We start from the raw sequence: 23,794 nt of genomic DNA, 5'->3' as shown, positions 1-23,794 counted from the left end.
AATGCACAGATTGATTCTGAACATCCAATCATGGAGCACGATGCTCTCACCCAAGACGGGGCTATGCCTAGAAGCCAGTCTCATCTCCAAAGAGATGAAGGCTCTACGGAAATTGTCTGAGGCTTTTGTGTCCTCGTTACCCTTCATACCATCTTTTTTAATGGATAGATTCCCAAATTTTATGAGTCGTAAACCGGCTTTAAAAATTATGACATGGAATGTGCAGGGAGCTGGTAACCCGGCTTTATTCAGTATGCTGACTGAATTGATCAGGATCAACAATCCACAAGTCCTCGTTCTACTTGAGACTCACATTAGTGGAGACGTTGCTCAAAAAGTCTGTGACAGAATCCATTTTAGTGGCAAAACCCGTGTTGATGCTGAGGGTTTTCGAGGAGGTATTTGGATGTTTTGGCGAGCTGAAAGCATTACTGTCACCCCTGTTATTCATCACTCACAGCACATCACAGTTGAAGTTGCAAGACGAGGAGATATACCTTGGTACTTCTCTGCGATTTATGCAAGTCCAGACACGATTAGGAAAGAGGAACTCTGGGAGGATTTGGAGGTCTTTGCCCGCACTCATGATCGTCCGTGGTTGGCCATGGGGGATTTTAATGACACTAGATTTCTGCATGAGCGTAATGGAGATGGGGATACAATGAGGAGGAGATGCAACAAATTCAATTCTTGGTTAGAAAGCAACAATTGGTTTGATCTCGATTTTTCTGGGCCAGAATACACTTGGTCGAGGGGTCATTCGGTTCAGACTCGTAAATGGGCTCGTTTAGATAGAGCTATTTGCAATTCCTCCTGGCGGACTTTGTTTGCAGAAGGATCTCTCCGTCATTTGGTGCAAAACCAATCGGATCATTGCCCAATTCTAATGAGCACGACTGGATTCGCCCCTATAACTAAGGCTCTGCGTCCGTTTAGGTTTCAAGCTGCGTGGATGAATCATAACAATTTCTCGGAATTCGTAGGGAAAAAACTGGAATAACGATGAAGCCTTTTTTCCTTTTATTCATCATTTTGCCTCTAAACTTCAACAATGGAACAAAGATGTCTTCCACAACATTTTTGCAAAGAAGCGAAGCTTGGAGAGGCGACTTCTTGGTGTTCAAACAAAATTATCTCGAGGAGGTCCGAATTACCTGTTCAAATTCGAGCTAAATTTGAAAAGGCAGCTAGACGAAGTCCTGCGTGAAGAGGAAATGTTGTGGTTCCAAAAGTCGAGAATGGAAGCAATCTGTGATGGGGATCGTAACACAAGGCTTTTCCATTTAAGTACCATTATTAGACGGAAACACAACAGAATTGAGAGCTTACAAGATGGCCAGGGGAATTGGATTTGGGACCCGGATGAGGTTAAATCCATGGTTGTGACATATTTCCACAATGCGTTTGCAGGACCACCAGTTGTGTGTAATTTCGAGGGCTTAACGTGGGGCCATTTTCCACAATTGACTCAGGAGGACTATTTAAAACTTAATAGGAAATACACAATTTCCGACCTCCAGTGTGCGTTGAATCAGATGTCGCCTTATAAAGCCCCAGGACCAGACGGTTTCCAAGCTCTATTTTATCAATCTCAATGGGAAGTTGTCTCGGGCAGCTTGTGCCGCTTGGTGTTTGAGGCCCTCCACAATGATATTTTTCCAGAAGGCCTTGGCGAGACATTCATTGCTTTAATACCAAAAGTTGATCATCCTCAGTTAGTCACCCCAGTTCCGTCCAATTGGTTTATGCAATGTTGTGTATAAACTGATTACGAAGATGGTACTTAACCGTCTTAAGCCGGTACTCCCCATCCTCATTAATCCTGTCCAGACGAGTTTCGTTCCAAAGAGACAAATCACGGACAATGTAATTTTGGTTCAAGAAGTGCTCCATTCAATGCGAGGAAAGACGGGAAGAAAGGGCTTTATGGCGTTGAAGCTTGATCTTGAAAAAGCTTATGACAAGCTCGAATGGTCATTCATTCGACACACTCTGTTGGATATGAAATTACCCGAGTCCATGATAACCACAATTTTGCATTGCGTAAAACTATCATCCCTAAGCATTTTGTGGAATGGTGAACGAACTGAGTCTTTTACACCAACCCGTGGAATAAGGCAAGGTGACCCGCTCTCGCCATACTTATTCACAATTTGTATGGAAAAGCTTAGCCAATTAATCGAGCAAGAGGTTCGGGATGAAAATTGGAAGGGATTCCCGTCATGTAGAGGAGGACCTGTCTTATCACACCTCCTTTTTGCAGACGATATAATCCTTTTTGGGGAAGCATCTTTGTCCCAGGCTAAAACGATTAATAAATGTCTGAAAATATTCTGCCAAGCCTCGGGTCAACGAGTGAGCTTTGCTAAATCGAAGGTTTTTTTCTCGCCCAATGTTGATGACATTGTCTCGGCAGAAATCAGTAAGGAACTGAACATTGATGCAACTACAGACCTAGGTGTTTATTTGGGTGTACAAACCATCAATGGAAGAGTGACTAAGGAAACATTTGATTACATCGCTCAACGAGTAGATAAAAGATTGACGGGGTGGAGATCCAAAAATCTATCACTTGCAGGCAGGGCCACGTTAATTCAATCTACCCTATCAACGATTCCATCATATGTCATGCAAACGACACGACTCCCAAGATCATTATGCGACGATCTAGATAAAAAGTCGCGTCGTTTCTTATGGGGTGGAGATCAGGAATCCCGAGGACTAAGTCTCGTCTCATGGGATATGGTGACTAATGAAAAATCGAATGGCGGCTTGGGTATTCGATCCATGCGCCAGGTGAATGTAGCCTTCATGGCTAAGCTTGGTTGGAGAATGATCACTGAACCAAATGCTCTTTGGGCTCGCGTGTTGAGACACAAATACTGCAAAGGACGCTGCGATTTAGAAATGTTCAAAGCTAAACCTACAAACTCGTCTACCTGGAAGGGCATTGTGGAGGCAATTGATGTGACTAAACAAGGAATGGGGTCTGCGATTGGTAATGGCACACAAACCCTGTTTTGGCAGCAGAGCTGGGCACTCTCGAGTCCTCTGAAGGAGCTCACTTCGATTCACATACCTGAAGACATCATCAATTGCACGGTGGCTGACATGTGGGACACTCAATTGGGATGGAAATGGGACGCTTTTGCAGAATACTTCAACCCAGAGATCCTGCAAACGATCGCGTCCTATGAGGTTATTCCTGGTGATGAACATGCAGACCAATTATATTGGGCGGGGACATCGTCAGGTTTCTTTTCCATAAAATCAGCTATCATGCTTATTCGAAGGACTGGTGAAGAGGAAAATGAACGATTATGGAAACTTCCGTGGAAGACATGGGCGCCACAACGTATGCGTATGTTCCTTTGGCTCCTTCTCCATGATCGTATCATGACTAATGTCAACAGAGCAAAGAGAAATCTCACAGACGACCCGTGTTGTGGGGTATGCCGTGACAGGGAGGAAACGACCTTGCACCTCCTCCGTGACTGTGCTCAAGCTCGTAAAATCTGGAATCTGTTTCCCTTTGTTAAAGAACGACAATTCCTGGAAATAATGGACAGCAAGGAGTGGGTGATTTTTAATTTAAAACACAAGGGCAGAGAGGAACTACGGTCTTGGGCAACAACTTTCACGGTGGTTGTTTGGTGGTTATGGCGTTGGAGGAATAGTAGGGTGTTCGAAAGAGAGACAACAATTCCTGACAATACTTTTACATTTCTCACTCAAAGAATTTGGGAGGTGCTAAATGCGCGAGAAGGACTTGATATTGCGTTAAGTAAAAAGCACCGTGGGCACGAGGAATTGTATATACGTTGGATTGCACCACCATTAAACTGGATAGCTTTGAACGTGGATGGAGCTTGAAAGGCAACCGGGAGCGGCAAGTGGGGCGGTGGTATTTTCCGAAACTCAAGTGGTCATATCATTGAGGCGTTTCTTTGAAAAACTCGGGATTGCGCGATCACTAGGGCGGAACTAATGGCTTTGAGACGAGGTCTAATGATTGCGTTGAAGCGGAAGATAACGCACCTCATAATACAAACGGACTCAATGGTAGTTGCGAAGGTGATGGAGGCACATGAGACGTTTCCCACGGCACATTCCCATCTAATGCGAATATGCAAGTCTTTTATCAACGATTCACCCATGCAAGTCCGTGTAATTCATATCTATCGTGAAGCGAATAAGTGCGCGGATTGGATGGCAAATCTTGGAGTTTCTCAGCCACACCAACTTTGCAGAGTAGACCACACCAATATGCCGATGGAGTTATGCCAGTTAATCCAGCAAGATATGGGAGGGGTGGCGTGGCCACGTGTCGTACCGATGTTTCAGTTTTAGTTTTATTTCCGTTAGTTTGTTTTGTTTCGTTTTAGTCGTTTTGTTTCTCTTTTAACGCTTTTCTGGATGTAGTCCGCTTCTCTTGACCAAAAAAAAAAAAAAATTATAGAGAAATTAAAGTGTGTATGTAATTTTAGTTCATGTTATTTGGGATAAACAAACAACCTAAATAGAGTACTAATTATGTAAATTTCATAAAAATTGAACTCTGTAATTTTTATGTTTTAACAAGGGTAGCTAAACGACTCCTTAATTTTGGTATATTTACCACATACATGCAACATACTGCACCAAGATTAACCGTATGTTATGCTCTTGACAACCTATTTTCGTCTAACATGGACGAAGTTATGATTACTACATTGAAGGAGGACATGATTACTCCATGTGATCATGATCATATTGAATTTAATGTTAAGCAATAATCTAGTTCTAATAGAATTCGTAACCAAATCTAAAAAAAATCATTTGCTTAATAATTAATTAATTAGAGAAATTCAAGATACGGTAAATCATTGTAACGCGTTACTTAAATCAAACATGCTTAGGAATGAAGGACACCTGATATCATGGAGGGTACAAGGTCAAGTGTAGATTAACCATCCGCAAAATAAGGCATATATATGAGTATATGACGATATGGAGTATAAAAGACCTTACAATAATTTATCGTAATTTATTATGAACATTACGACGCGTTTTCTTACAAAATTTTGTGAACATTATTAATGAGTTGAGATCACCTGTCCCACTTTTGTGTTCCATCTCCTCAAGATGGGACACAAAATGGGACAGAGAATCCGCTCTCATTATTAATGTCGTGGTGAACATTATTTCATCGTTTAGTGATCAATTTTAATCAGTAAAATAGTTTTTTTTTGGTACAAATGTATAAAATAGTTCACGTTAACTTATTATTCCATTAAATCGCTTAATGTCGCAATCGACATGCTTAATCGTTTGATTAATATCAAGTTCTTCGTTGTTTGTCTTACTTTCAACACCATCCTGCATCCTTGAGCACTTTCTTTTTTTTTGGCTGTTTTCCTTTGTCTATTCTTATATGAATATGAGGATGATAACAATTTGTGAAACAAACCAAATGAGTTTGATGTAGTAGTTGCTTACTTCATCCCTTAACCATGAGGTCAGGGGTTCGATCCTTGTTCATGGAAATGGAGCAAACTCAAAAATATATTTATACAAAATTTAAAAATTCCATAAACAAAATGTAAATGACATGTACCAAGTAAAATTTATTTATATCATCAATTCGATAGCTAATGTGTGAAAGCCGCAACGCTATGATTGAAATTAGTGAACGAACAATTATTTATACGTAAAAAAAAAAAAAAAAAAAAAAAAAAAAAAGTAGATTGCCTTCAAAAATACAGCTTGCATGGAATTGAATTAAAAAATTAAAACTTTACATCATAACAAGTTAAAAAATGCTTAATCCTGAGATTTGCATTGCTTAAACAATTAAACAAATGGTAATGTCAACGAAACAACGGAGTCAATATGAAAAATTCATGTTACGCACATTTTAACTCAGGTATACACTATGCATTATCGCATTATTAGCGCACTAACACAAAAATTAGGAATGAGTGTTCATACTTTAGTCGGTAAATACGTGTTGACAAGATCTAGTCCTACAAAATTTTCAATTGTAACTTGGTGGATTTGGAAGTGGAGGAACATGAGATGCTTTGGAAGAGCTGATGACATTCCCTCTTGCATCTTCACTTTCATTATGCAAAGGGTGTGGGAAGTAAGAAATGCAAAGGATTCTTTTAATGGGGCAGCTGAGATGGTGAGGCAGAGATACCAGGAAGTGTTTGTACGGTGGTTAGCTCCACCGGAAGGCTGGATAGTGCTCAATATTGATGGAGCTTCGAAAGGTAACCCGGGTATGTCTGGGGCAGGGGGAGTTTTCAGAGATTCAGCTGGAAACATGCTACTGGCTTTTTCTGAACGGCTAGGAATGGCGACTGTTACGAGGGCCGAGCTGATGGCTTTGAAGAGAGGATTAATCCTGGCTAAGGAACGAATGCTTCCTAGGATGGTTATACAGACAGACTCGAAGGCGGTAGTAGCTTTGCTTGACACAAGAGACGAATTACCGGCTGCTCATGCGCATTTGGTGCAGATCTGCAAATGTTTTCTGAATGACCACCCATGGAAGTCTGAAATCCATCATATCTATAGAGAAGCCAATGGGTGTGCAGACTGGCTAGCAAATGTCGGGGTTACCCAATCTCAGCAGGTGGTGGTATGGGAGCCAGATGATATACCAGATCATTTATTCAGACTTATGCAGCAGGATATTGGTGGAGTGTCGTGGCCTAGAATGGTCCCTTTTTACGCTTTCTAGTTTTTGTTTTTCCGTTTTGTTTGCTTTATTTGGGATAATCCCGCTTCGTGTAACCAAAAAAAAAAAAAAAAAAAAAAAAAAAAAACAAAATATTTTATATTTAATTTTTTCAAACTAGATTTGACGAAAAGCATTATCTTTGGGTTGGGCTTATTTCTTCAACCCCGTCCTCCACATGTATGGTCTCATTTTCGATCATAACGTCATTATTTTCGAACCCGTTTCGTTGGGACGGGAACGTTGCCTCTTTTCAGACCCGTCAAACATGACTCAGATTTTGCCTTTCATTGGACGGGAATGTCGTCGCTTTTCAGACCCGTCAAATATGATCCAATAATTGTTGCTTTTCGTTGGACGAAAACAACGTTGCTTTTCAGACCCATCTTTGCCTCGTAACCCAGGTAACACAGCCGTTACCTCTAATACCATATTAAATTCGCACATGGGTGCGACCAAGACCCATGTACAAATTTAACAGTGATATCAAGGGTTACGATCAGGTTAAATCGAGTCGAGTCTGATTGAAATCATTTCGATTCTCTCTATATGCAAAAGTTGGATGTAATCCTAATTTGTCAATTCGAGTTAAGTCGAATTGAAATTATTCTTGTACGCAAATTTTAATTGTAAAATAACTTGTAATGGTACATAATCACTTCTATAATATATTGTAAAATTATTTTACCAAAGGTTTTCGGTTGTAAACTAACCTAACCAGAAGTAATGAGATCTTGAAACATACAACAAGTCTCCTTTAAGACTGTCTGAAACTTTCAGACAGGTATATGTGATCCTTTTATAGTCAAACTTGACCACATTTTGATAAAAAGTAACGGAACAATAATTTGTAGTTGTAACACTAGCTAAAACATTTTATCGTTGTTTGATCACATTTACCACAAAAATGTTTATATATCCGTCTAAAATGAGAATTGACGTAAAACTTAAATAGACAAACAAAAGCAGGAAAAAACAACATATGCACTTTGCCAACTTTGGGTTGATTTTTCACTCTCTCTTTTCCTCTGCCAACTGAGATGATCTGTTGTGAGAAATGTCAAGAATAATTAGGAGAAGTGGTTAAATGGGCCACCAATTCCAACAATAAATCATGGTTGTTTGTCTTGCTACCCAAAATATGGGCCCAAATAACCTGCGCATTCCCAACAAGGAAAAATGACAACTACCCTACGCTGCAAAGTCCTGCGACTACTGCAACGAACGACCCTCCTATAAAACCGTCTTACAATCAAACAACATAAAAGGGAAAAAAAATACACAAATATGAAAACTTAAACTCAATTTACTTTAGATTTTATCTCAACAACCTCACACATTCTAATTATGGAGAGTCGGGTTAAGCTTAGTAGGACGGTCGCCTCAGTTAAACAATGAAAAATTGGAACTTTTAGTTGAAATATTCATTAATTTCTCTAATCTTATCTATATAAATTCAGAAGACAATACTCATTGTACAGCGCGACACGTCATAAATGCATTTTTTTTTTTGGAAAATCCAGGTTATGGTGGAACCCAAGAGTGTGCAACATATTTAATTATTCAGATATCCGTCTTTTCGGACATGCGCTAAATTCCGTGTCGCAACAAATTATATAAAATAATCTTATGGAATACTTCTTCGAATGTACATTCAGAAATAAAATAATCTTATTCCAATCCACCAATTTAATACGGAGTATTATATTCAACTAATACAAAAAAAACACAAAAACGATTTAACATAATAAAATAAAATATTCAGAAATAAATACGGAGTGATATTTTGCTTACGGAAAATGAATTACCAGGGAAACAAGTAATTTTGCATTAAATAGGCAATTATTTATTCAATATAAAAAATTATCAGCAAAAAAAAGTTAAAACGAAAAAATCATTGAAAAATACTACTCCTGCTAGAAAATAAATAAAAAAGAGTGAATAGCAATGAACTAAGAAGTTGTGCAATTTTTGAAGAGAGTAAAATTGCAGGTATCCGTGCAATTTTTTGAGATAAAAGTTGACAAAAGTACAATGTTAAAAGAGCAAAAAAAAAAGAATTTCTTAGAAGAAATACACTTTAAAATTTCTACATGAATGAGAGTCTTCATTGAAATTAAAGTCATCCCTAAATTTGTAAGAACATTCGATAGGATGGATATCGTTTGTGGGAGTTTTTAGGAAAATGAGATTGAGATTGAAAAAAAGCTAGATTTATGAGACGATTGAGAGTAGAATGAACCAGGATTATTGTGTGTATTTGACATGATATTTAGTGAGATAGAATGATATAGATTGAGACTTGAGAGGTAGGTGAGAGGGAGTTTTGGTGCGGCGCTGAAGTGAAACAAACAAAAGGAGAGCTGATTCCAATTTACAAGTACTAAGTAGGGTTCTATTGAGACTTGGGAGGAGCCCAATTTATATGAGGCCGGGTTTATAAGCGAAGGATGTTGTGGACTTAATCGTATAAATGAGGGAGGAGCCCAAGTTATTAAGTCATTACTTAATCGTATAAATGAGGGTCGTTGAGATTAGCCTTTTAAGCGAGTCGGTCACAGGTCGTATCAAGGTTAGAATACGAGTCCATATTTTAAGCCATCACATTTAATATTAACAATATAATTATATTCATTACTTATTGTACTTTTATTAAGGCACTTATTATAAAGATGAAATAAATTTTATCGTAAATATATTGGAAAATAAAAATTATTAATAAATCCAATTAAAATATTTACATTTATTATCAAATTATCTTTCATGAAATATTATTTTGACGAAAAAAAAGTAACACTACATGTCGAAAATATAGTCAAAGCTCCATATTGGAGATTGTGAAAAAACAATTGGGAAAAACATAGAAAAATAAAAAAGAGTATTAATATTAAGATTTCAAATAATCTTGAATTTCTTTGGCCCAATGACCGAACCCGGGTTGGGTTGAGTTTCGAACCTGAAATAGAGTCAATCGAACTGCGAGTCAAGATTAACAGATCTTTAACCCTAAAAAACCAGGTCGGTTTATGAGGACGGGTGAAGTCTTGACATGTATAAGCGAATAGCTAGGTGTAGCTGAAATCTGAAAAGCTAACTGGAACTTAAAAAGTTAACTGCTAAGGTAGATGAAAATTAGCAGTGAATAAGATAGCTGATTATATAAAAAAGTGTTTGCCAAACTAGCTGAAAAGGTAACTGATTTTGGTAAAATAACGTAAAAGGATATGATAATTCTTTAATATTATAGATTAAAGAGGTAAAAAAAATGGAAGATAACTCATTTGAAGTACTTCATTTCTCAAATGCTACCTGAGATAGCATTTCATTTCTATTAGCTTATTTGGTCAAATTACGTACTTACCAAACACTTCCAAAAAATCAGGTAGATGAAATTATGGTCAAATAGCTACTTGAAGTGTTTTGCCAAACAAAACCATAATATACATTCATAAATTGGGTTAACCTATATTATGAAATATGAATGGGCCTGCCCCATGCTAAAAAATAAATTTAGTTAACGAAATTTCACAACATCTAATAAGAGTATGTATCTACTTTATAATTTTCTACCAAATATATTTAACGAAATTTCACGACATATAACATATTTTTAAAACTATTTATATAACAAGTATATTATACGAGTATATAAGATGGTATAACTATTAATTGTGGAGATGGCAACACTCAATCTAAACATGTCCTAATACAAGAATACAACATTCTACATGTTGATAAGGTTTTTGAGACCGTTTCATGCGACATCTCTGCTAGACATGTCATTAACTACATTAGAAACTAACAAAAAAAAATTAAATTGGTAAGTATCCTATCATGTGAGATGTCTTATATAAACACTATTGAAACACCGTCTCATAAAAAACCTTAATAATAACAACTCTGAAACAACAACCCGTGCAATTTGCACGGGTTTAAAACTAGTTTACTTTATTACTTTGGTAGTTTGCCCTTTACTTTATTACTTTGGTAGTTTCCAAAAGTTTAAGCAGTGGTTGGACTCCCGTGATCGGTTTTATATTACCACTTTAAAATCGAGGGGGTGAGATTCGAACCCGAGCCATGATCGGTTTATATTACCACTTCATAATTGAGAAGGGTGAGATTCGAACCCGTGACCTTCTGGTCACACTGGCTCTGATACCATCTCCAACCATCGGCTTAATGAAGGTGTATGATCAAATTACTCGTTAAAAACCTTCTTAATATAGATAGGTACACAAATGAATATGACATTCAAAATAGATAGGTAAACAAATAATCGGAACAACCGAGTATTAAACAAGGTCATAAACCATACGTAACCTTAACGTCACACACCACATTTTGAAGCCAAGTCAATTATAATGAGTATGAGCATACTGCATACACTCATGTTGGAGACATTTCACATGCATTCTATGCTAATATATTATGTATATTATGTATGCAAGGATTAACCCAACTATTTGGCATTTGACTTGATTTTTCATAATATTACCCACTTGGAATTAAATAATGTGTCCTAATTAGTTTAATTTTTTTAAAAAAAAAAATTTGAAAATTTTCCACACCCCCTACCATAACTATTACAGCAAAATTTTAAGGTCCTCCAGAAGGACCATACATATGTCCACTAATAAAAGCTTTTATTTCTAATATTTTCCTTATACTTCCCTTTATATTTGTAGCTTTTACATCGAGATGAAACTTCTTATTAGTTAGAGATGAGTTGATGACACATTTATAGTCCTCCTGGTGCATGTACACTAAACCTAACAAATTGAACCAAATAGGCTACCACTGCAGTATGCGTAAGAAAAATTAAACTTAACAAATCTGAATCTGAATCCAGAATAATTCGATCCGAATTCTGTTGAGAACCACAGAAACATTATGGAAATTGGTTAATTTCTTGATGGTGATAAAAGCTTGATCATTATCAACAAATCTCAAGCAGTGTACATTTTTCTTAGAAATTTACAGGATGTACAAAAATCGCCAAATATTACATCCAAACTCGGCCAGGCGGCTTCTTTCTATATACGCCGTATGTTTCAGCCTTTCAGGCATACAATGTAAATGTACAACGTCGAGGGGGTCCAAATTTGGGTAGACCCCCTCAAGTAACTCACAAAGCAATGTTGTTAAATGATATCTAATGTATCTAAGCAAATGAGGTCCTCCGTGTTTTAAAAAAGAAAAAAAAAATGTCGATGTAAGTAGACCACTCTAAAGTTATTGTCGTCTCGCAAGGTTTGAGCTCCTTATAGTGACACCATGCAAGAATTTGGTGTAACCAAGATAATTGATTTTTCCATCGGAAGCTCGTATCCAATCCTTGACCAAAGGATATGCTGTCGGACTCAAATTCATTTCCTATGGCCAAGTATGAGAGTTGTTAGCCAAGGAATAGTACAGTTTGCTCGGGATGGGGGTAATTGTTACGGGGATAATAAACTTAAGAATAAAGGGATATATAGGAGGAAAGCGATGGTAATGGAGGGTGAAAAGTGAGGACGGCAGAACTATAATTCCCATTGGGTAATGCATTTTACCCTTCCTTATTTCCACCGTCCACTACCACTGCATGCCTCCGTTTCCTCTAGGTTTGGACTCTATTGTCCCGCAATAATTAACCTCGTCTCAAGTCAGCCAGAAAGCAAGATTCTAGAGCATCAAACAGAAGTAACTAAGGGCTTACCCTCGAAAATTCCTCGACAGAGATCCTCCTGTTACCTTCCTGTTCAAAATGCTGATATGCGATGGCAGCAATTTTATCCCAATCTTCGAGAGCTTCAATCTGATAAACACTGATCGCTGCGGCACAAAACTCCTCGAAATCTATCTTCTTGGAAGAGAGGGGTTCCATCTACATTAAAACGCTAACATTAAGCACAAATAAGGTAGCAAAGATGGTAAAGTCACTGATGCGTGATACTATAAGTTAGCTTAGTTGGTAAGTGGTTCAGTTGCGTATCACACTAACTGCCAGGTGGTCTCACCATAGCAATAATGTCAGAAACTCTGGCCTCTTTCATGGCATCAGTAGCATTATTCAAGAGAGCCTGCAGCACACGATGATGAGCAAAATGTAAGTACAGCTTTCCAGTAATCTTAGAGACCAGTATAAAAAGAATTTAGAGGAGCTTACAGCTTTGAAATTGTCGAGAGATATGAGGCCGTCTTTAGGATTTAGCAACCTAAACTGAGCTCTCAGAAAGTAAACTTCGTTCTCTGTAATAGCTTTGGAGAGGGCCTGCCATGATCAGAAATTTATGTTAAGGCCACTAAAAATAACGTGTACTTCTATCTCATCCATTATTTACATGGAACGGTTTTTTATGCCAACTGATGCAAGTGAGGTAGGGCTATTTATAGTTGGTAGGCTAAGAACAGGCAGATAGGTTCATACCTTCAATGCCGCGCGTTTAAGAGGTGTAGCACGAATATATGCTTTGGCTAACTTGTAGATCAACATATCCAACGGAAGGGGCCTACTTTCTTCTCTCAACCAAGGATGAGCTGCAATTGATGTTAGCATTTAGCAGAGTACATCGAATTTCAAGTGAAAGAAGCCATTACCAACAGAAAATGCTCACCTAATGCTTGCGCCGCAGTCATCCTTTTCCTATGGTCCTTGTTTAGTAATCTTTTAACAAAATCCTTGGCCTCTGCTGATATATTGGGCCATGGAGTGTCGTCAAAATTCGGATCTGATCTCAAAACCGAACGAAATATTCCTGATTCAGTCCGGGCCCAAAAGGGCCTGCTTCCACATAGTAAAATGTATGTAATGACACCAACACTCCACATATCCCCCTCAACATTATATGATCTGTGGAGAACTTCAGGTGCAACATAGTAAGCACTGCCAACAACATCATTGAGCCTTTGATCTGCAAGTGAATAGAAATTTATTGAGTCTTAAGGCTATAGCTAAAGCAGTAATACATGAGAACAAAGCATGAGCAATTGACGATACAGCGACTTTGGCCTATGCCCACAACCTCTGAGGTATCTGACAGGAATAAGAAAGAAGCCAAAGAACAAGGTAGTACAAATGTGAGAAAAATACAGGTAAAGCACATTCCCTCTTCCACATTATATAGTTTACATTTTCCATTTTGGTTTTTCTCGTCCTCTAGTTTGCATTTCCTTATTAGGCATATTTTGTGTCGAGGATTAGAATTGGAATCTGTATCCAACCTCCGCCTGCCAGTTGGACACCTCTCACCTCTGCTGGTAAAAAGAGAACAGAACGCCGGAATAATAGAGCTAGAGGAAAAGAAAAGGACATGTTAAATACTGCATAGTACCATCTCTCCTCGAGCCCTTTTCCAGCCATCTATATTTCCAGAACTCTCTGCACCATCATGTTTATCTGATCTCAATTTATGATGGTCCATAAAGTGATAAAACTATAGTATCTTATTTGCGTTTAGAACATTTCCCTTTACCAACGACCGAAATCTCCAATCTCGACAATTGGATTGCTTCCATTAATCCATTATCCAACACTCATCAGTGTCATTTCCGAGTCCAAGTACCACAGGCATAAGCATAATTGTGTGATAGAGCTATCTCCAGCTAGGTCAAGGTAGGTGTTTTTTAGTTAGGTCCATAGTTACATGGATAGAATGTGCTCTTGGTTGTCACCATTGTCGTCAACCATTGAAAAGCTTGAAGTGAAAGCATGTTATCAGGAAACCCAGAAAGAACATTCATGTTAATTTAAAAAGACTCTTGCTTCTAGCAATAGACGAGGATGGATGATACAAGAACAACGGCTATTACCTGGCCTGACAAAATCAGAAAGACCAAAATCTATCATCTTCAAGAGAGAATCGTCGTCCTTTGCAGCGAACAAAAAATTCTGCCAATAGATAAGACCGTCTGATGGTTAAAACTTTATAAAGTTTACAGGCCAGCCTGTATTAACTAAGAATAGTGAACTATGCAATAAATAAATACTCAACGATGGCATACCTCTGGTTTTAAATCCCGGTGCACAACACCTTGAAGATGGCAAAATGCCACCGCAGATAAAATCTGCACTATGATTCCTTTAGCATCGTGCTCATCATATCTTCCACCTCTGAACCAAATGAAAAAGTAAACTGAATGACGTTTTATCTAGCATTTGCATAGGGAGAAGACATCCAAAAAATTATATGGAGAACAAGCTAAACTGAAATCTTTGCAATTTGGAACTAAAAAGTGTCTTAAAAAAATCGAGAAATTATTATTACAGCTAGTGACCATCCAACTCATTCCAAACCACCTTTCTAAAATTTTATTGTCGGGTCATTGATAAAAAGTTTTTCTTCAGTTTAAACCATCAAACAGCCTAATTACTTCTCCAGTTCTCCCTCACGAACGTGCGGATAAAACAGACGAATTTGCGTTCCTACAATAAACCATTTCGACATGCCTATTAATAACACTAGTTAACATTGGAGGGCCTACTGCCTAGTGATTACAAGCTCAGCTCAGCTTATTTAATCAGTAAATCACTTCCAAGATGATTCTAATGATGGGTAGGAATTTGACTCAAAGTCATTAATAAGTTGGTTTGCAATGCCGCAATGGTAGTCTTCATTTCCATCCACTAACAGAAGCAAAAAAGATCTATGATTTTGAGCAAATAATAATGTGTAAGCTTTACCTTGACAGTATCCTATCCAATAATTCACCGCCTTCACACAACCTGCAAAAAAATTCATGATTTCAGAAAGTCCTCACAATGTACTTAAATGTATTGAGCAGAGAACTCCTGGGTATCCAGGAGAACTTTGCAACACTGTTTGGTCAATTTAGTATAAATCCTTGGTTGGGGGAGAGAGGAGTACAAAACAACGCCAAAGGATAACAGATGCTTGACTACTTTTGGGTAGATCTTGCAAGAGATTCAGCTTAAATCAATATATCGTGCCTTGTATGAGCTCTTTGCTGACAGATGCGTAACACTGTCTATCGGGCTGACAAATGACTCAATATGTTTGAACAAAGTAAAAAACATTCAGAACGAATAACTTACTCCATGACTAAGTAAACGTTGTTAGAATCCTCAAGTGCTTCATAAAATTTGAGCATGTGCTTGTGTCCAGACAATGCTTTGAGTATTTTTACTTCCCTGCGAACATCTTCAATGGCAATTGCTGAAGTCATCTGCCACAATGTCAGCATAAGCATTATTCCACACGTCATGTACTTACGATTTTAAGAACTAGAAGATCTAGCCCTTCTCGAAGACAACAAGTCGACTTTCCTAAGCAGGAAGATTAACGTTCACAAATGACCATGAAATTTTCCAATATCTCTGTTTTCTAGTTGCAAAAGCTAAACATTCAAACAAATACAAATTCTTCTAGATTGGGTCATTTACACGAACATAGTCAGCCACTAACCTACAAAATTTACATCAAGACCATAAGAGCTGGTCATGAGCCCATCAAACGCAACTAGGTCGATTTATATGATTTTCAATGATCCTATTAAGTACGAGTACTGTTGTAAGGAAAATACTACGTCTATAAGGTAAGAATCTAACAACTATCAGTCATAGAAAACACGCAAACTTTACGTTGATGTACTTATATAACCACATCCAATATTCATGACAACTACAAGTCAGCGACTAAATTAATAGAACTTGGGATTAACCTAAAAAAGAACTAGCATTTCACAACAAAACAATTAGTCAAAACAAGTCAGTGTATGCTTAACCCCTATCCAACAGGCAGTAAGTCAGTAACAGCTAAATTTCATTGTAGAAATGACATTTACAACAATCGCGGACAACATAAAATGTTCAATACATGAATAAACCCAATGTAAGTATCTACAGTAACATTCATTTGTGATCATCAGACAGCAAACGGAGAGGCCGAGTCTAGAGAAATTTCGAGAAATCCTTCTGAAGAAGAGTTAAAACCCAATAACTACAAACAACCACCACCACCAACCTATAGACATATAGCATTATAACACCTAACTTCTTTAACCTAAAACCCATCTTTTAGGTATATACCAACCTCCAATCCCAAAAAAGTATAGTCAACAACTAAACAGTGCAATACATGCATCAAACCAAGGATTCTAAAACAACAAAATCTCGAGACTTCCTAAATATAGCATCTTTTAACAACCTTGACAAATGACAACCAACCAACTAAAAGCATAAACCCTAATCTCAAAACTTTAGCAATACCAATCGAATCATGCTCAATATTGAACCCAAGATCACTACACACATTAAACCCAAACCTAATATTTGTTCGAAAACATAGGAACCAAAAAATACGATTTTAAGTCGTTTTTTTGGATTTTTCAATTGAAATTACTCTCTTAACACATAACTAGTTCACCCTGTATTCAAAACTTCAAATCCTGACTCCGCCACCTGCATCTCATCGATACAAAACAAAACAAAACAAAACAAAACAAAACGGAATCGAAACAAACAAAAACACATGCACACAGAACACCCCACCTTAGCTTTAGAAATGATCTTAATAGCAACACTTTGACCTTTAAATTCCCCTTTCTTAGCAGTAGCCCAACAAGTATGACCAAAATGCCCTCTACCAACTTCCTTCCCTAACTCATACTTCCCTCCTAAATTCTTCCCATACCCAAAATTCTTGTCCAACCCCCTCTCCCTCTCCCTTTCCCTCTCCTCCCCGTCTCGACCCGGCGTCGATAAACCACCTCCTGTACCCTCCCCCGCCCCCGCCCCCGTCCCCACCCCATCCCCCGACCCGGCCCGCGACCGCTTCGCCTCCCGCCTCCGTCGCAACGCCGCCATGATCGGCTTCGCCGGCGACGGCGGCGGAAACGGCCACTTCAACAGCTTCCTCCCTGGCGTCCCCATAGTCGGTGCCGGCGACGGGTTGACTCCGGCGGGGTACGGCGACTGCCATGGTGACATCGACGGTGGTGTTTGTCGTCCGGAAGTGCTTGCCGGTGCCGGAGACTGTGGTTCATTGGTGATTCCGCCGGCGACGGTGTCGTTGACCGCCGATGATTTAGTGCTGTAGCACTGTCCCATTGTTAATTAGAGAGAAGATGAGCAATTTGTGTAATTAGGGTTTTGGTAATCGGAATTGATTTGAAATTAATTGAGGAAATGAAAGAAGAGCGTTGAGAAAAGAGGGAAAAGTGTGAAACATTTAAAGTTATTGGGAGGGCGTTGGAAGGTTTTGATATAGTGAGTCATAATGCCGTGTGATACGGTGGTTAATGGTCAATTGTTTTTTATGCTATGTGCCCTTGAGACATTTTATCAAGGGTTAGTAATGAGTATATTAATTTATCTTAACTAGTTGAGATCCCGTGCTAAAGCACGGTATTTGTGAGGTTTAAATTAATTGAGCTTGTAAAAATTAATTTTTTTTTTACATAAATAAGTTATAATTATAATAGTATGTTGTAATGTACTGATTATAATATTAAGAAAATTATATAAAAGAAAAGGTTTACTATTCAAAGGACTTTTAAATTAAGTTATTTTTGTGTGAATATATTTTTATTATTAAAAATAATGATAGCTGACTATTATAGAATAACATAATCTAATATAGGTCAGTTCTCTTTTATTATAAAGTGCATATTGACCTTATAACGAAAACATATATAAACAGTATACGACACATCTAAGAGGACGATTTACAAACAATTAAAAATACTATTTACCCATATATTCTTTTTTCTTTTATTTTTAATAGGAAAATTAGAATTATTGATTCTTACTCCTTATCCTTTATTAAGAACAACCATATTAATAAAGATTAGTTAACTTTAAAAAAAAAAGGACAATTTATTTTAGAAAAAAAAAACAAATAAAATTGAAACTTTATCAAGTCCAACCACCAACTTAAAAAAGAACAAATTAGTATACTACGGGTATATTAAGCGTGAATAATGGTAGTGTTAAGCCTATTTTTAGTGGGCATTTGATTTGATTGTAATATTTTATTCTGTGGATGCAATCTTTAGTGAATAAATTAAAATTCATAATTTTAATATGACCCCATCATATTTATCAATCAATTGAGCGGAAAAATTGTGAGCAACTCTTGTTCTTTTAGTTTGGTGGGAATGAGTTAAAAATGTGGCAACAACTAAATCTCATAAGAATATTATTTGGTATATTTTATTTAAGGTGAAAGATTTGTTATCCTACATAATTTGGTATATTGCAATCTTATAGTCTTGAAAGATACTTCTACTACAAATTATATGTTCACTTGTTAGGCCCAATTTGTATAGAATATTTCAACAGAACAATATAGCCAAATATAGGAGGTCCAATTCCTTACTAAAAATTTGAGCGGGAAAAATTCTATAGTTTCTTATTCTTTTAGTTAAATGGAGATTATTTTGTTACTTTTTGAAATGCGGAACCGTTTTAAATACATCGAGAATTTTGAAATTCAAGGGATTATTTTAGAATTCTATTGTACAATATACCTCTCTCTTAATCAGTAGGTTAAGATATTTTCGGTAAAAAGATGATCATTAGTTAAGATAGTCGTGAAGATATTAGTTTAAAATAGTATGTGTAATTACGATGGGTTTTGAATATATTGATTGAGAGATGAGATCAAATTTTACCTACTTTCTATGTACTTTAGTTTGTGGAATGTAGTGATTAATATGGATGTATACGATAAATCATTTCGATTATTAAATTATATGGAGTGAGTCATTTTGATAAACATGTCGCTAATATATATGTATAAGTATAAATGTAGCAAATTATACATCAAGTCAAAGATTTCATGAGTTCCATTGAGGGGGCATTTGGTTCGAAAGGAAGGAATGGAATGGATTGAATGTCATACTATTATGGAATGGATTCTAAATTTCATACTTACATTATATTGTCTGGTTGAACTTTGGAATGGAATGAAATGTCAAACATAATGAAATGGAGTTAGAATCTTGGAGTAAGGGTTGTCGGATGGGTATGAGATTAGAGAGGGTTGGAATGGATTTAGAATCATCAGGATTCTAACTCCATTCCAAAATGACTCAACCAAACATTAGAATGGATTACATCAATTCCATTCTATTCCAAGTCTCCCAATCAAACACCCCCAATTCTTTAGGCCTTGTTCTTTTGTACTGAAACTGTCTGAATTGAACTTATTGGAACTGAACTGAAATGAATTGAGCTGAACTGAACTGAAATGAACTGAAATTAAGTAAAAAAAAAAGAGTCTAAATTAAAGAGAATATAGTATATTGGTGGAGGTGATTTCTCATCCTCTAAACCGTGTAATAATATTATGATCAAACTTTGTCATCAAAATTGATTACATTTTCATAAACGTATGTCTAGTATGTGAGCGGAATTATCCCGATTTTTTTTTTTCAAATTACCGAGAATTTTTTATCCTTGTTGAAATATAAACCCACGTGTGAGGTGTCTTACATTGTTAGAAAAAGAAAGATTGTACTATAACAACTCTCATTGAGAATATTTTCTTATGTAAAGGAAATTATAAGAAGTATTATATTATAGAGTGTATTTAAATTCAGGTTATGATTCACGAGTTTTACCACTAATGATTATAACGGCTAAAAGGGTAGTATGTACTATGTATAACATAGTGTTTAAAAGGTGATTTGTTATTTTCTAAGTCGTTCAAGTTGGAAGGAGGTGGCCTGAATAATGTGGAAGACTGGAAATGTATTAGATTAAGTAGGATTTGATTTGGTCGGAAATATGAATGGTCAAAGAGGTAAGATGTGTAGGTAACGGTGGCTACTAGCTACTAGAAAAGTCAACTTGTTGACATTTTAAAAGTTTTGTAAACTATTGGACTATTAGCTGTTCATGTTAGTTAAGTAAAGACATATGATTATGTAGTATTATATCCTTATTCTAATTGAACTTTTGGTTTATTTCTAATAGTTGTTTAGATGGGTTCATACATCAAATATGATATTTCTCCTATGACTAGTAAATGCGTTGTATGTTTGAGATAATTGAGATTATCTTTTTCTAATTCTATGTTTAATGCTAATAATATCGAGTAGCTAACAATGTTGAAATATGTTTTTTAAAATGGGGAAGATAAACTATGTCAGTGTTAGCCAATTAGTTGTTTATTGGAGTATTATATTAATTTTATTGTGTAAACAGCAGATGTCTGTTGTAGACAGTAGTGAGTAAATCTTTCACCAGTTCACCACGGTCTGCGAGTGGTCTCATAGGAAGGTAAACGGTAGGCTAAGAAGCTTGTTTCATTCCCATATGTGATGAGCAACCACCACGACAAACCTACTTGTTTAATTGTTTGTATTATTGAAATCGAGAAAGTGGTAAATGACAATTAGAACTTTGGCTAAATGGTGCAATTAAGCCCAAAAGGCTCAAATATACTCCCTTTGTCCTGATCATTTGTTGTCTTATTTCATTTTAGGTATCTCAATTAATTGTTATTCTTTCTATTTTAAGAATGAACTTGATGAGCAGAGAATTGTTATCTATCTTCTCCCTTCCACCTTTTCTCACAATCGATTAAGATAATATATATCATGTGGAGTCGGATGACAAGTAAATAAGGTCAAATTAAATATAATATATTTTAACCAGTTATTAGAGAAGAAGGTAGAAAATAGAAGGTGAATAACAATTCTCTGATGAGCAATAATTTGATCATTCACGCTCAGTAATTGACTCATTCCTATTTCCTTAGTCTTTGTGCCAAAACCAAAGGATAACAATTGAGCGGGACGGAAGGTAATAATTAGACTTCATAAGTTGACTAAGAAGGAAATTCAACTCAATTACTATTTTCATCTAAATCAATCATTAAATAACTTTATATCCAATAACGGATTTAATGAGAGCAAGTCCAATGGTGTAGCTTAGGGACTTGCTTGCAATTTCATAAAATTGCAAGCTAGTTGCTACACCATTGGAGAAGGATGTATATATTAGCTTGGCTTAAGCTAGTAGCTTCATTAAGCTACTTGCTTAGATGGCCCCACATTTACCAAACAACCAATAGGAAATTAGCTCTATTAATTTTTTATTTATTCTTATTATTTGATTTGCATTTTAATCAAAACCTACGTATAACTCAAATTGCTTGATGTATCGAATTGTATCGCCGACGCTAAATGCTTAGTTCGAGCATACTATATCTAAATGCTTAGTTCGAGAATTTGGCTTACTTTGCTGATCATACAACAGCAGCAAAAGCTTGATCACTGACAGTAACACTTACATTTCTGGTATGAACTTGTTATGGTTCGACATTTTCGTTTTTCTATATTGAAGTGTGATCAAAAAAAAAAAAATCTGTTGATCACAATTCTTACAGGAGACAGTCTCTCGAATAGAGACATTGAATTAAGTGAGGAATATTATTTATGTTGCTGATGATCCAATGCTATATATAACTCCTATAGTCCTATATCTACAAACAACCAAAATCTACATATAACTCCTATAGTCCTATATACTTGTGAAATGTAAACAAACTTTCCCCTATAATTTAGAAATTAGTTCCATATTTCATGCTTTGTTTTGTTAACTTTCCTTATGCAAATTTCATGTTAAATATTTTGTCTTCCAATTTCGGATTATTGAAATTAGCATGGATAATGAAGATCCTTATAGTCAATATTACTCATTGTTATCAAATTTTCCAAACAATGATATACTACAAAATTCTCAAACACCTCCTCCTCGAGCATTGCCAAGAAGCGTAAATATACAATCTCCGAACTATTCACATCATCAACCTATCCCTCAACACTATCCTAACTACAACTATCAATCATATATGGCACCAGAGAGCACAAGAAGAAATAGCTTGGGTGGCTTTTCTAACCAAGATAGTTCAACGCCGATGTCGGGTACCGAGTCTCAAACTCGTCAACATGACGTTGAAGAAGAGGATGAAGTTCAAATCGTAGAATCATCAAACATGAAAGGCAAATTTAAGTGGAGCCAAACAAAAGATGAGGATCTATGCAAAAGTTGGTTAACAATTTCAAATGACGGTGCCACCGGTAATCATCAATCTTACAATAGTTATTGGCAAAGAATTGTTGACTACTACAACGAATGGAGGAAAGACGGTGATCCAATCGACATTCCAAAGGCTTCTAATCATTGGTTTAAGATGAGCGCCGAAGTATCGAAGTTCAACGGATGCTATATACAAATTAAAGAGAGTCATCCTAGTGGTCATAATGAAGAATCTTTGAAGAACATGGCTAATCAACTATGGAGTACTCGTCACAAGAATGGCCAACAGAAGACATTCCCATATTTGCATTCTTGGGAAATTCTTCGACACCAACCAAAATGGGAGGAATTTGCAAATAGGAATAAAAACAGCGGTGCATCAAAGAGACAAAAAAATTCGATGACAGCCACACCGTCTACAAACATCGATGAAGGTACCGATGTAGAAGAAATATCGGAGAAACGTCCAATAGGTCAGAAGGCATCTAAAGCGGCATCGAAAGGTAGGGGCTCTAAGAAGAAGGGCAGTGAAGACTTTGTGAACTCATTTGGAGAGTATAAAGAGTTACAAACAAAGAAATTTTCGTTATGGGAGGAACGCATCCGTATATCGGATTTTGAATTTCTAACCAAGGACACTTCAAATATGGATGATCGGGCAAGAAAGGATCATGAACAAGTGTGCAACATTATTAGGGCTAAGTACGGAATAGAATGATTTCTGTTTAATTAGTCGATTTTCTGAATTATTACGCAGGGTTAAGCATAGATTACGTCCATTTAATTAGTAGTTCGTAATAATAAAAGCTTTGATTTGTTTTAGACAATTTATGCAAAAGTTCGCAAAATTGAATGAACATAATATAGATAGAAAAACTTCGGAGGTCAAAACAGAGGCTTTAACGGCCTTTTTTCGAAAAAATACTTGGCCAAGTTACGTCTCGTCGAGATAAGCGATTTGAAAAAAAAATTTGCCCCAAACGGACACCCGAGCGCAAAGTTACGTCAATTTTAAGAAATTTCGTAGTTTTATTAATGTTGCTATTGAACTGGTTGTTGCAAATAGTTGTTGTGAAGGA

General features: G+C 36.6%; 3 protein-coding genes across 3 annotated transcripts; 2 read left to right on the top strand and 1 right to left on the bottom strand.

The window, feature by feature from the left end:
* Nucleotides 1-208: 208 nt before the first annotated feature.
* Nucleotides 209-1,763, top strand: LOC141608557 (uncharacterized). Its single transcript, XM_074427899.1, has 2 exons — nt 209-853; nt 984-1,763. Exons 1-2 carry the CDS (start codon nt 209-211, stop codon nt 1,761-1,763), a joined length of 1,425 nt encoding a protein of 474 aa, XP_074284000.1.
* Nucleotides 1,764-11,615: 9,852 nt separating this feature from the next.
* On the bottom strand, nt 11,616-17,955 carry LOC141606392 (CDPK-related kinase 4-like). The gene is made up of 11 exons (XM_074425500.1): nt 17,217-17,955; nt 15,762-15,892; nt 15,390-15,431; nt 14,711-14,819; nt 14,519-14,597; nt 13,324-13,620; nt 13,137-13,246; nt 12,876-12,980; nt 12,727-12,789; nt 12,426-12,593; nt 11,616-12,100 (listed from the first exon to the last, which is right to left on the bottom strand). Exons 1-11 carry the CDS (start codon nt 17,772-17,774, stop codon nt 11,960-11,962), a joined length of 1,803 nt encoding a protein of 600 aa, XP_074281601.1. The 5' UTR covers nt 17,775-17,955; the 3' UTR covers nt 11,616-11,959.
* A 4,383-nt stretch (nt 17,956-22,338) lies between these two features.
* LOC141608556 (glutathione S-transferase T3-like) lies at nt 22,339-23,433 on the top strand. Its single transcript, XM_074427898.1, has one exon. The coding sequence runs from the start codon at nt 22,339-22,341 to the stop codon at nt 23,431-23,433; it is 1,095 nt and encodes a 364-aa protein (XP_074283999.1).
* The last annotated feature ends 361 nt before the right edge of the window (nt 23,434-23,794 follow it).

Source organism: Silene latifolia, chromosome 10, assembly GCF_048544455.1.
Source record: "Silene latifolia isolate original U9 population chromosome 10, ASM4854445v1, whole genome shotgun sequence".
NCBI lineage: Eukaryota > Viridiplantae > Streptophyta > Magnoliopsida > Caryophyllales > Caryophyllaceae > Silene > Silene latifolia.
Note: the sequence above shows the minus strand (reverse complement) of the source record. Positions and strands in the feature narration are given on the sequence as shown.